At 37.4% G+C, this 13,419-nt stretch overlaps 1 protein-coding gene across 1 annotated transcript in view; it reads left to right on the forward strand.

Annotated features, from left to right (window-relative positions):
* Positions 1–13,419, forward strand: part of LOC139147551 (dynein axonemal heavy chain 5-like) — an 82,366-nt gene that overhangs the window by 17,974 nt on the left and 50,973 nt on the right. The window contains 7 exon segments of the mRNA XM_070718677.1: positions 7,447–7,669; positions 8,748–8,798; positions 9,742–9,899; positions 10,184–10,307; positions 10,310–10,539; positions 11,539–11,715; positions 12,452–12,565. Coding sequence (XP_070574778.1) covers positions 7,447–7,669; positions 8,748–8,798; positions 9,742–9,899; positions 10,184–10,307; positions 10,310–10,539; positions 11,539–11,715; positions 12,452–12,565 — 1,077 coding nt within the window.

The raw sequence follows: 13,419 nt of genomic DNA on the forward strand, positions 1-13,419 counted from the left end.
TGTTTCCATGGCACTGGTGTAACGTGCTAGTATTAATTACAATCGTGGAGTTGCATGTAGTAACTGCTGAGATCTGGAGGGACAAAACTGAAATTCAAGCTGATCCATTTCAACTACTACCGGTGGCTCAGGTCCCACTGCTGGTATTTGTAATTCCCCGTTGAAAAAGGATCCCACACACAGCTAAAACACTGGCAGCCTTATCAGAAAACATGGCTTCTATGGTGAAGATGAAGACGTCAATGGTGGAGAAAGTAAGATTTACAGCACTGCTCTTTCTTTATCGTGACCGTCAAGACTCTGCAAAGTCTGTCATCGTTTCAGCAGAATGCTATAATGAATTATATAGTCTGTGAGCTATGATGGCTTTCCACTGTCACCCCTGCCTACACACTCTGTGTTTATTATCGCAACCAGGAGAGAGCTGAGCATTTTCACAATATTGATAGCGATGTTATTGACACAGTGACAGTGTGTGTGCCCTATGGCAAAATGTCAGACTCTGAAATTAATTTAGGTCACAAAAATGGCCACATACAAAGACGGTCTGTAAATCCTTAAAAAATAATGACTAAATTTTCATCACAATTAATGGAGAGAACATTTGCTAATTTGACTGGAGCAAACAAATTTTTATTCCCAGTGTGCCTAATTGTATTGACAATATATCTTTGAAAAAATAACAATCGATTCTGAAAAATTCTCTCATCAAATAGAATTATGAATAATGCAGAATGCTGTAATGAACACCCAATTAATGTGATCACTTTTTAAGATATGGATCGTAAATTTTGGAATTTGTATTCAATAGATAAAAATTAAGCTATTATACTCTGTCACAGTATCTCATAGACGGTTTCACACACTGACATATTTCAATAGCTACCCTTTCAGTCACCTAGACAGTCACGAATACCCGTGTAAACCTTCCACAATTTCTCTCTTATAAAATTGGCTGTAGGCCCCATCGGTGCAGCAAGCCCAACAAAAGAGCAATCAATTTGCACTTGACTGCTAAGGTCACTATAAATTTACATGTCAAGTCACATTTACACATGACAGGGTTGCGATGAAGAAATCCTGTTTTATTGCCCCTTCACAGTTAGGCTCTGATTATCCCATGTTCCCACACTGCAGAGAGTCTATTCACGTGTAGAATATTACTGAAATCTTTGCCCTCATCAGAATACCATATATCATTATAAGTAAAGGTGATAAATATTTCTTGCAAAAGCTGTATGGAAACCCATTATTTCGTGTGTTTTTCGTATTTGGGGTTTTCATATAATATGAAAAACTGAAATATAGTGCAATGTAAAACATAATATATTTTAATTTAGTTATGTTTCAAGATTCATTAAACTTTCAATATGCATTTATTATTTTTGTAATAAAAATCAGCTACTGATCTTGTTTTCCTAGGCTACGTACATAGTACACTCACTAGTGTATTTCTCATGGAGACTGCTGTGCATTTACATACAATTGTCCAAATTATATATCGTACAACCAGCCAGATAAAAATGCATGCATTGGTTGTACCGGGATTCACAGACGCATAGCTGGGTAACGGCAATGCAAATTTCTCATTTACTGCGAAATTAAATTGTTGTTAAGCAACATTGGCAAGGTGTGTCATGTGGGTTAGTAATCTGAAAGAATTATGAAATACGTAATGGTCAAAACGGGAAACAAAATTACAGAACGTTGGTTAGAAACCCTGCAATTCACCATCTCCCATGGTCTGCAAACTTTAAATTGAAATCTTTATGGATGAGGCTTCATTTTGCGTATAAGTACTATACATGATTACATTCAAATACGCGTGTACCCTGTATGAAATCGGAATTCTTCAAATGATAACATTGCATGATATAAAGTTAATGAAGTTTCTATAGTTGTAAATTTAACACAATGAATCAGACACGAGATTACAGTAGCTAGGCAGAAAACAGTTCAAGCAGGTACGCTGCCGTGGATTACAGTTTACCAAGTTGTGCATCAGTGCTCTAAAACGACGGACTGAAACATAGCAATCAGTGTACAGATGGAGAATGGCACCTTCTGTACATTGCTACAAAATAGTCTGTACATCATACCAATAAAAAGCCAGTGCTTGTATGTAAATGTTTTGTTCACAGTTGAATAGCCATTGGTATTGTAAAGTTGATGATGCTATTTTACTAGGGTTTGCCATTGAACTGGCAAAACTGACAGAAATCTTGCTAATAATTTGATGAGGGGGGGGGGGCGCGCGGGGGGAATACATGTAGGATATAACTTCTGAAGGTGAAACTTGTTCCAGAGGCATTCTGCAAAATTTTCACTTCTGAGCCATGAGCGTTCACAGTGGGCATGCACAACAGAACTGTTGCAGTAATGACTTGAAATGTTATTTTCCTGGCAGTGATAGCTGCACTGGGCTGTCATTACTGCAAGGAAATTTCTATATCTGTTGTTTGGTAAACCATTATGCCAGATAATTCCATCAGTATGTGGATCTTGACAAGATTCATGCACACATAATGCCATTTTACTGTACATCTCACGAGGGCCAGATTAACCATGCTGACCCGGCTAGTGTCTGCAGGCAAAAAACTGTCCAAGATCATTGGTACACTATGTTCAGGGATTGGATGTTCAGCATGGGAAGAAGTCGGCTTAAACTTCTAACATTCAAGTTGTCATTTGTTCTCCATAACAAATACATACATGTAAATAAACAAGCAAACAAATGGAGCCACTGTTACCTATGTTTATTATAGTACATTATCAGCAAAAACTACTGTATTTGTACACTGACATTTACTCAAGTTGAAGGTGCAATCCATACACCATGATACTTGACTTTTATCTGGTCATAACTTTTACGTAATGTAGCTTTTCAAAAGAGTATTTTAAATTTGGTTTGGTCAGTTTCAAGCGGATTACACAAGTACAAATGTAAATCTTTTTTGAAATTCTCTTACCTGTGAATGGTACGTAAACTATGAACATGTAAACCAAATCCCACCACGCTTGTAATATAATCATGGTGCGAAATACGGTTTGTCAGAAATCTTTTAGAAACGGAGACAATGCGAAAGCGCAGGCCATAGACCTGACACTATTGTTCAACATTTTAAGAAAGCAGATCAACCCTGAGGCTAGACTTTACAAGATTAACACATTTCTGAAGGAAATTCCCCAAACAAGGTCTACTTTTTTAGAGTCAAAGTTGAAACTAATCTTTTGTAGTGGATGTTTGGCAACAACTTGTTGTGGTATGCGTGTACCAAAATTCTACACTATACATGTACATGAATGCCCAATGACGGTAAATGTATTTAATGAATAAAAAGCAAATTGCAAGAACCTGCAGTGATTGCCCTTCCCAGTGCCAAAATGTACCGGAATTTGCAGAGTAGCATTATTTCAAGTATATTAGATTCATAGTACCAGTGGTAATGATTTAAAAAGATCACACAGTACAGTGTCCCCCCAGTGTTTAGGTGAAGGTGGGGAGTACAGTAACAAAACTAGACGAGATGATTAGGAAAGTACATGAAATTCAACATTGTGAATTTTCAAGTGTATGCTTTGTACTGTATGTATAAAAGTCACAATTATTGTCACTTTAAATTGTTAGGCACAGTATTAAATATGTCCAGTTTAGGTACTGGTACATGTACTGTACATCTTGTATACACAGGCCAGCAAACATCCAAGGAGAGAGGCGTGTAGGGACAAGATATATGAGTGTTGAAATCACGCCCGATCTTAAACATGTACTTGCATTAATGTGGTTTTAATATGTGCGTTAAATGTAGTTTGAACTGGCTATGTGAGGTGTGTAGTACTCACTGGTTGCCATGGCACAATTGCCAAACCATCTTCAAAGTCACAGTTAGAGATTGGAGTAAACAAATCAGCAAACAAACATACTCTGTTCATCCTCACAGGGGTCTGGTAAACAATCAGATTCAGAATAGATAGTGGCCAGCCTGTATTCTGATATCTTTGTCTTCACAAAATTTTGTGCAGAAAATGGCATCAGAATTCGACTCAGGATTTGGAGCAACAATAATGATGTTAATAAAGATTTTGTGTATATGAGTTTGGTAAAGCATGTTTTGCATGTATTTGCACCTGCACGGAAATTCGGTCTGGATCATTACAGAGGTAAATTACCAGATGCAGACTGTGGTCTTTTCTTGTCCAGAGCACACAGTTGAATATTACAGAGAATGGTTAGCTTTTTGTGTTGAAATAGATAAATTCATTGTTTGACCTACACAACAGTTGGGGTAGATATTCTGTGCCTCTACAAATTCAATGAAATAAATTTTTAAATGGAGAAACTAAAACCTTTTATTGATGGAAAGAAAATTATAGAAAGTCAGCTTACCCAAGGTCCATCCAATGCCGTGGCTTTACCATTGTGCAGTTGATATTGTAGTGCTGAGAGACTAATCCAATATTGGCAACTCAACTGTAATCACATGCAATCACAAAGTAAGAGATTGATAGTAAAGGAGACTGGGGTTGTTATCTGTTAGTTGTTAGGTGGCTATCAAGATAGGCATGAAAATCAAACAAGTCCATTGACGCATGTAGTTCATTACCTCAAAAACAAAAGAGAAGACGAGTTGCGTGTGTCCTGAAAAAGGAATAGCCCAGGGTGACAGTGTGCGGTATAAATGCTGAATAACCAACGGATGGTGTCAATATGGACGAGGAGAAGCCCAGTACTGATGGCCCTGTACATGTTGAGTTAAATCTTTTGATGTTCAGCATGCTAGCGGGGTTGAGTAAGGTAATTTCACACTGACAGTATCCCGGAATTCACCCTTCACCCTTCACGAGATCCTAAAGTAATACGACAGAATTATTTGAAGGATTTCAATAAGGGGTAGTGGGAAACATTTTGTCGATTTATTGTGACTTTCCATGTGTGTGAAGGCTTACAATTTAAATGCTATCTATATATATGGTGTAAAAATGTAATGTTGGTTAAGTTGTTGAGAGTTGTGATGATTGTCGTCTATGAAAGCATTGTGAAAATGATTATTTATATACACGCACCAAACAATAACTTCATAGTGCGTTTGTGTAATCTTGAGGGCATAGCAACCTGAGTCTTAGTGTTTTGTCTACCCTATAGATGGCTGATATTGATTAGGCAGGGAGAAACGCACATGTATTGAGGTGCTCGCTTACATGTACATGTACATACCGGTACACGGTACACGCATTGGATGCTGCCAAACATTGTACATTTCATGCACGTTTACCTGATTGTAAGTCTCTCGGGAACAAAAATTTCCCCATTATGTAGGTGTTTTGAGGAAACAATTTTATATTCATGAATCAGTATGTAAATGAAATCAGCAGTCTCCAACATACAAGCATGCACTGGTTAGAACTATTTGCCCATTGTGGCAAGTAGACATTATCTGGCTTTTATTATAATCTGTGTTGGCAGTCAGGAAGAAAAAGATTTACAAGTAGGGAACAATTGTTACCGTGGGTCTGTCATACTTGATTCAATAATATATAGATTACTTTAAGTTTTCAAAAATAGCATCAATTGTGAATTCCCAGATGTGACATCTCAGGTGCGTGTGTGGGTTGATATCCTGTTTGCCTGGCAACCGTGTTTGATTACACCGGACGCCATGGCAACTGGGCCATTCAACTCCCAGTCTGTCACTCCGCAAATTACAGTTGGGGAGATTTGAAATTTTTATGATTCCATGAAGTGTTTGTATTCAGTAAACATTTTGAATGACATTTTTAAAAGGTCAATGGAAGTCATCTTGATATATACCATGTAGTGTCGATCCAGATCTTATTTTTTCTAAGGTTGCCCACAGTTTTGACTTGTTCACAAATTTTGTGTGAATGACGCCAACTTTTTCACATTTCAAAATGTAAAATGTTAGGTCGCGACTGCATTTGGTATGATGTCAAATAATCAACTACAGTATTTTCTTTGGAAACTGCTTAAAAGATTCGATCACAGCCCCTCTACATAGATTTGATATCTCCCTCTGAGTCTAATGGTCCAGCCATATTGTTTTATGTGCCATGAATATGAATGGAGAAAGTCATTAAATTGCATTCCAAAGAATTGAATAAGTTATTACTACTTTTCACAAGTCTAAACAGATGCATACAAATGTACTTTCAAGTCACTATAAGCTATGATACCATCTTTGGTTAATAGAATAATAATTACACTGGCAAACGCTGTCTTTGTGATTTTGTACATGGCCTTACCTGTATCTACATGTCCATGCCCAGTGTTATTGATGGATCTTGGTGAATTCTTTTGAGGTTCATGTACTTTCCTGATGAACCTGACCAGAGGGTGGGTGTGTGTGCACACGTGAATATTGGTTGCCACAGCAATGAACTGAGATAGCTCCAGTTATTCTGTCTGTGCATAGTAATGACTTGCTAGAGTTGTCAGTGTACTGTAGACATTTTCAGACATGTCAAGTACAATTGTAGATATACATGTACATGTACGCGAGTCCTTTGACAGCTCAAAGGCACATAAAGTTAACTGTTGAAAGCCTTGCAAATGGTATCACAACTACATGTATAAACAATCACGCCTTATATAGATGTTTTATAGTCACGTACAAAATTCTAGAAATAATCAGATGTTTTTATTTGAAGTCCATTTCATTGTTTGCATTTTCATCAAAGCTTTAAAAATTCTATGAAAGAAATTTTTCTTAAAGTTGCATGATAGTTTATGCTTTTTCTGTCATTCATTTTCAATGAATTTGACTAACTTTTGTCAAAAAGAAGACTTGTGTATTGCGATCCAAACTTTCATTTTGTTAAATGTGGAAAGAACACTAGCCATCAAAATTCAAACATTACATGTAAATTTACTCACACTATTTAATAAATCAATGTTGCCTAGTATAAGTGTAGTCTATGAGACTTTCTTCTGCACAGAACCAATATTGCCAAGCGGATTCAGTTCCACTTTTCTTCATTTATACACAATTTTGAGTCAAATTGCAGGAAATATGATTAAAAGCCCACAACAATAAGTAATTCAGGTTGCACATCAGTGTGGTATTAAATTATAACTTTATTGGAAAACTAATGAATTCATGAACAAGTCTCATGGCGATAACTTAAACGTAAGTGGCTTTTGATTAAAGAAAATCAAGTAAAGTGTTTTTTATGCGAGGAGAGAGAGAAATACGATCTCACGTCACCTGTTACTGTGCCTAAATAATGGAAAATAGTGCTGGCAGAAAATTTCCAGATCCAGCCTCTTCAGAAATTTAAGACCCTGTAAAGAAATAATGTATATGATTTTTTTTAATAACAGTGTCAAAATGTGAAATTCTTTAAATTTGAATAAATAACGGAAAAAGTCTAAGGCATTTTTTCTACTTGACTGTGAGTAAAATGCTCCATTTTCTGGGTTCTTTTCAGCAAAAACTCAAAGAGGAAAGAGATGCCAAAAGGGCACAGCTGGATGCTCGGCATGAATATGTACTGGAAACTGTGGCAACAAACCTTGGTTTGGAGAAGTCGGAGACAGAAGATGCAATCCTGGACGGCACGCAGATTGAGGAAATGGATCGATTTTTCAACCCTGACGGTCCAACAACACTAATGTTCTTCTACCAAGACATTGATCCAGGCCCAGAACCAGGTAAATTTAACTTCAGATTTGTGATTTTTCAGTAATTTTTAAATCTTTAGAAATTTTTTTTTTAAATATTCCTTTTTTTTTGGATGACCTATCAGAAGTTTGATAATGAATTGCATCCTCCAATCAGAAAGACTTTTACATGCAAATTCATCCCATGCAAGCCAATCAAAGACCTCTCAATTTCATCACTGAAATCTCATTTGTTGTCATGACGCAGTCAAACATTACCAGCTTACACGGCTCAAGAACATTGATTTTCTGATATCCCTAACGATAAATTGTCAACATTTTTGAAAAAAACAATTTTCTACTTCTTTGCATGTGCAGTTTACTGACCACCCTCCTCAGATGACATTAATAATGGTGGACACATAATTGACTGTCATCAATAATCAATTGTCATGTAATATAATATATCACCTAGCATTGCACATACAAGCTGCCTGCTTTCTTATATGTCCAAAGGTTCAGACATGGAACTTTTGTGAGATCTGCCAAGGTAATTCTCATTGAAAAAGAAAAGTAGCAAAACTTTTTCTTTTAGATACACGGTCAAACTTTATTGGCATTTCCCTCTGTCTTTCAGCACCACACAATATTATGCATCATTTGCTCTGAATTACAATGTTCATTTCTCACCAATTTTGATAAGTTCATTCTATTTTGGTCTTCGATATATACCATTAATTGTAGTGCTAATGAAACATTCCTTTTTAGGTGGCAAAATTTCCAAAAATTCTCATTTTCAAGCTACATTCAGTTAATTTCTCTATCTTCAGAAAAATAATTAATTGCCAACATCCACTATACATTTCAGACTCTTTGCCAAACTCTGTAAATTTGAACAATTTTGTCCGAAATTTTCAGCACGACTGTCAACCTACATGTATACCATCAAAATCCCCCATCTCACAAGGGTTCCATGGCATGTTCCGGTACACACCAACACCAGATCCACACATCTGTATCTGCACTAAGAGATAGCTTGCTTGCAGCATCCGTACCTATAACATTCTCACATTTAAAAGAAACATTAACCGTAAAACCAACACCTTTATTTTCCCCCCTCTTCTGACAGTGGAGCAAGTCAGACAAGGGTCAGCCTCACAAAAAGATGCGGAAGCAAAACGTAGGCCATGTGTGTGTCTCTCTCTGATTCCCGTTATATATATGTGAAAGGGTGTCACATCGTCCTTGTCTAAACTCTCTCTATACATGTTTCCTTGTAATCCTCAGGGCCTTACTTTGTGTGTGGTTTATACTAAAAAAAAAGCAAATTTTTTTATAAATTTGTTGTGCACTTTTTGTCTAATTTATTCAACATTCAATAACATGTGATTTCTTTATACGTTACCCTAATTGAAACCATTCCATTCTGCACTTTGTTGTAACACCTGAGTTGAGTTGCAGTGTGACTGTGTTTCCTTTTTGACCAAAATCTAACAATATCTTGCGAAGCTTACAGCAAAACGTGACACTGTCTCCTAAAAACTATAATGCAACGAGAAAATAACATCAATGGTTTCTATCATGCCAAGTCACGTGCGCGCGCACACACACACACACACACACACTGAAACAAGTGTGACATATTTTTGACAAGTAAGTGTTAATGAACTTGATGTTGGCAATGAATCTCAATTTTGTACATATACATGTAATATATGTCTTTTATTTGCATCTAACTGGTAGAAGTATTTTTGAAACACATTTTCACTTTTTTGGAGTAATATCAAATACAAATTACAGCTGTCATATTCCCTTTCACCCAACATCGCTATTTAAAAATGTTGTACTGCAGACAAACACAATTATTAGGTGAATTCATCAAATTTCATAAGTGATTCTTCCCACCATGCTAATGCAGCCTGTATCGCATGACACCCATATCCCATACCACTTCAACCACATCTACATCTCATGAAACATTAAAAAGCCTTCCATCTACTCTGTTTCCATTCATGCCAAGTGTTGCTATGAAATGTACCGTGCAAATGTATATCTACGGTGGTACACCTGTAAAGCCACTGTTACGTTACATTGAATTTCAATATCACATTTCATTCTTTCAGCGGACCAACTCCGACTTGGTCCGTCCGCGGCGATGAAGAAATCCAACAAACCCAAGCTGTATGTGACAGACGGTAAAGACAGCTCTCTGCACGGCACTTGTCTGTTTTTCTCCAAGGCAGACTCCAGCAAAGCCTTGACGGTGGACAATATTACCAAAGTGAGTATTGAGGGGTACCGTGGCTGTTGTAGAATTTTTTGCCATTTGCGTCAATAAAACATAACTTACAATGTACATGTACCTTGTTCAGTGTCAAGTAAGTGGTCTTGACCTTGTACAATGAATATTTTCGTATTTTATAGTAACAAAATGATATCTCCCCCCCTTTCCAAGTCATTCCTAATTAGAACATGGGTTATTGTAAATGACGACCTACAGGGGGTCCTATGAACTTTGACACAGAACTTTCATAAGATACTTATTCGTTTGTTTTGTTCCCACAGGACTTAACCTACACAGTACTAGATACGACTGGAAATGGCCTGTTATACTCCGTGGAAAATCTGCTGACAAACATTTTCATTCCTTCACTGAGGAAAAACACCGGTGCCTGGGGAAGATTGGTGGCGTCGAAGGCGCGCACATACGGAGCGATTTCCTCAACACCCTGGACGCATTTGTCAGCGTCCTCGTCGCAGCTCAGGAATCATTGGACGACAAAGTTGAACTTAAGCCCTGCCAGACTTACAATCTGGCACGGCTCAAGAAACCCAATGATTACATAGTTGCGGCCAACAGCACTGAGTCCCTGGAGGCCATTGAGAGCTGCATAGCTGTGTGGATCAAACAGATCGAACAGGTGAGGGGTCGCAGAGAGGGCACTGCGGCAGTCAGAAACATCTGCATGTCTACCCAGCTGCTCTGATGTGGTTCATTTCAAGGCGTTTTGAATGCTTTTCGCTTTCTCCTTTTTGTAAATCAACAAATGTAGCAGGCATGCAACTTTCTACACTTGTTGTGTGGTCTTTCTCACTAACACTGAACCATGCAGAGCGGTATCACTGTGTATAATTTGAAATGCAGACAAATGGCAGATTTCTCTGACTTCAGCAGTGAAACGTTGCAAATAGTTGATTTTTATTCACTGAGTATATCTCTGTGGTGGTTTCGTTTGTGAACCTCAGTGTGCATAGATGAAGGAAGTGCTACAGGTTCTCTCACACGGTTCCACAGTGTCATCTGTGAAGTGACAGCAGACGGCATAACTCTGCTAAACAGTGTCCAAGAAAAGCAATAGTCAAAATGTAGGGACTGCAGCAATGACTTGTCACGGAAAGGTGCTTCTCTGGTGACAGTCACTGTCACACTTGTTATCATAACTACACTGTCACGGTCACAAGCATTACATCCTGACTTCCACGTCCGTGATTGACATACTGTAGCATCATTGACAGTGACCATAGACTGACCTGTGCTGATAGCTGCATGCTTCAGAGAGTCGCACATTAAGTCTTTGTCACCATAAGTACCACAACTACCACCACCATTCTATATATACACCACAATCCTTAAACAGAATCACACATGAGATGTGACATCACATACCCCTGTAGAAGTATATCGGTAATTATGCCAGCCTTAAAATCATCAGCATATGAGACCAAATCTTCAGTGTACATATATGCAGTTACCCATGTAAACACATTTAGAGCCATAATGGTAACATCACTGTCATTTCAAAATTTGCAAAATTCTGTACAAAATTTGCAGCCCATATTTTTCAGTCAGAAAGCATTCCAGTATGTTGTATAGCCCACCTCATCATAAACACAGAATGACCACTGATATTTCTTCCCAGGTACTGGCTGAGAGTGAGCAAATGCGCAAAGAAGCCGACAACATCGGACCCCGGGCAGAGCTAGAACACTGGAAGAAACGTATGGCCAAGTTCAACTACCTGCTGGACCAGATAAAAGGGTCAGAGGTCAAGGCTGTGCTGAATGTCCTACAAGCAGCCAAGTCCAAAACAATTAAGGTGACTTAACATGTGTAGCTATGATATTGAAATTATCATTCAAGAATTGAGTTAAGGTACATGTAGTATGCACCTCGAAAGTGAAAAACTTGAACTTTTGCCCAAACTTTCGCTCGATGAAACTTTTGACCATTCTCTTGCCAAGTCAAGAATAAAAAGTCAGGGGTCACCATGTAAACTTTGATACCAGAGAAACAATTTCTCTGACATTTACCAATATTTGAAATTCAATGGCCACCATCCATCACTGTATGGGGAAAAATGAAAGTTTTGATTTTCAAAAAATTAAGAGAATGAAAATCTTTCTCACTCGATGAGCTTCAAAATGAGCCCCCAAAAGTAAAAAAAATTTGAGTCTGAGTATCTGTTGCCGAGGCGCATTCTACTTGAAGAAATATCAATTTTGCAGAAGAATAATGAGAGGTAGGATATCTTTTGAAATGAAATGCACCAAGTGTGGTACAGTGAGAATTTTCAGAGGAAATTAAGTCGTGGAATGATGAAATTTTCACAGAAAGCTATAGAGGAAAAGAAAGAATTATAAAACAATTAATGTAAGAATTACAAAATACTAGTAGTAGTACCATTCTGAACTCTGCAAAAACTTACCAGCATTTGTGTAATGGAAAGTGTACAGCTCAGTCAGAAAAAAATATGCTGATTAAACTCCCTCTGTGTCCATTTGTATTGTTTACTTTGTTTTGCTTCATATATTCCAATGAATCTGTGTCCACAGATTTGGATGGACTTGGACAGGAGAATAACAGACGCCGCCAATGAAGCCAAGGACAATGTGAAATACCTTTACACCCTGGAAAAATTCTGTGATCCACTCTACAATAGTGACCCAGTAAGTCAACTCTGTGACAAGGCTTGATAATTACAATGACAGTAGCAGCATAGATAACTCTGTAGTTGATATTTAGTATATTTATTTTAGAAATTTCATGTGCAGTCAGTAAGCAATGTTGAATCACCCCGTATTTATTTTGTCTACATACATGTAGACTTGGGTTTGGGGTATTACATATGATGCAGTCGTCTGTGTTTGTTTCAATGGGCAACAGACATATCACGACCCAGACTATCAACATACCTCAGTTGTCATTGGTGAATTTATTGACCAACTGTACCGCTCTAGTATAGTGTTCATTTCAGTCGCTTGGGAATACCTGTGAAGGATATAGAATTTGAAGCCTTTGTTTAATTTGTATGTCAGATCAAACAAAAGGAATCAATTTCGATGTAAAATCTAATTAAATTGAAGAGATCAGTAGATATGTCATGCCAAACACAGTATGGGAGAGGGTCATATGTTACCGGTATATGTTGAAGTTACCCAGGAGTGACTCACAATTACTGTATAACCATATTGTCGTAGAACCAGAAAATGGTGTTACAAAAACACATGATGTGTCGTGTCCTACAAGATAATTAGTTTCAAGCCAATAATTGAACTTTATTTTTCTTCTGTACTTCAGTTTTATGACAGAAACCAATTTCTGTTACCAAAATTTGGTGATGAATTGGTCAAAATTTCAACTTTTATCAAACTTACTCAGAAATATGAGATGAGTCTCATTCTCTCATTTGTGCATTCGCTTAAGGTAGTATGCACCTCGAAAATGAAAGACTTAAACTTTTGCTCTAACTTTCCTCAATGAATCTTTCAATCATTCTCTTTCAAAATCAAGAATAAAAATA

Source organism: Ptychodera flava, chromosome 13 (assembly GCF_041260155.1).
Source record: "Ptychodera flava strain L36383 chromosome 13, AS_Pfla_20210202, whole genome shotgun sequence".
Lineage (NCBI taxonomy): Eukaryota > Metazoa > Hemichordata > Enteropneusta > Ptychoderidae > Ptychodera > Ptychodera flava.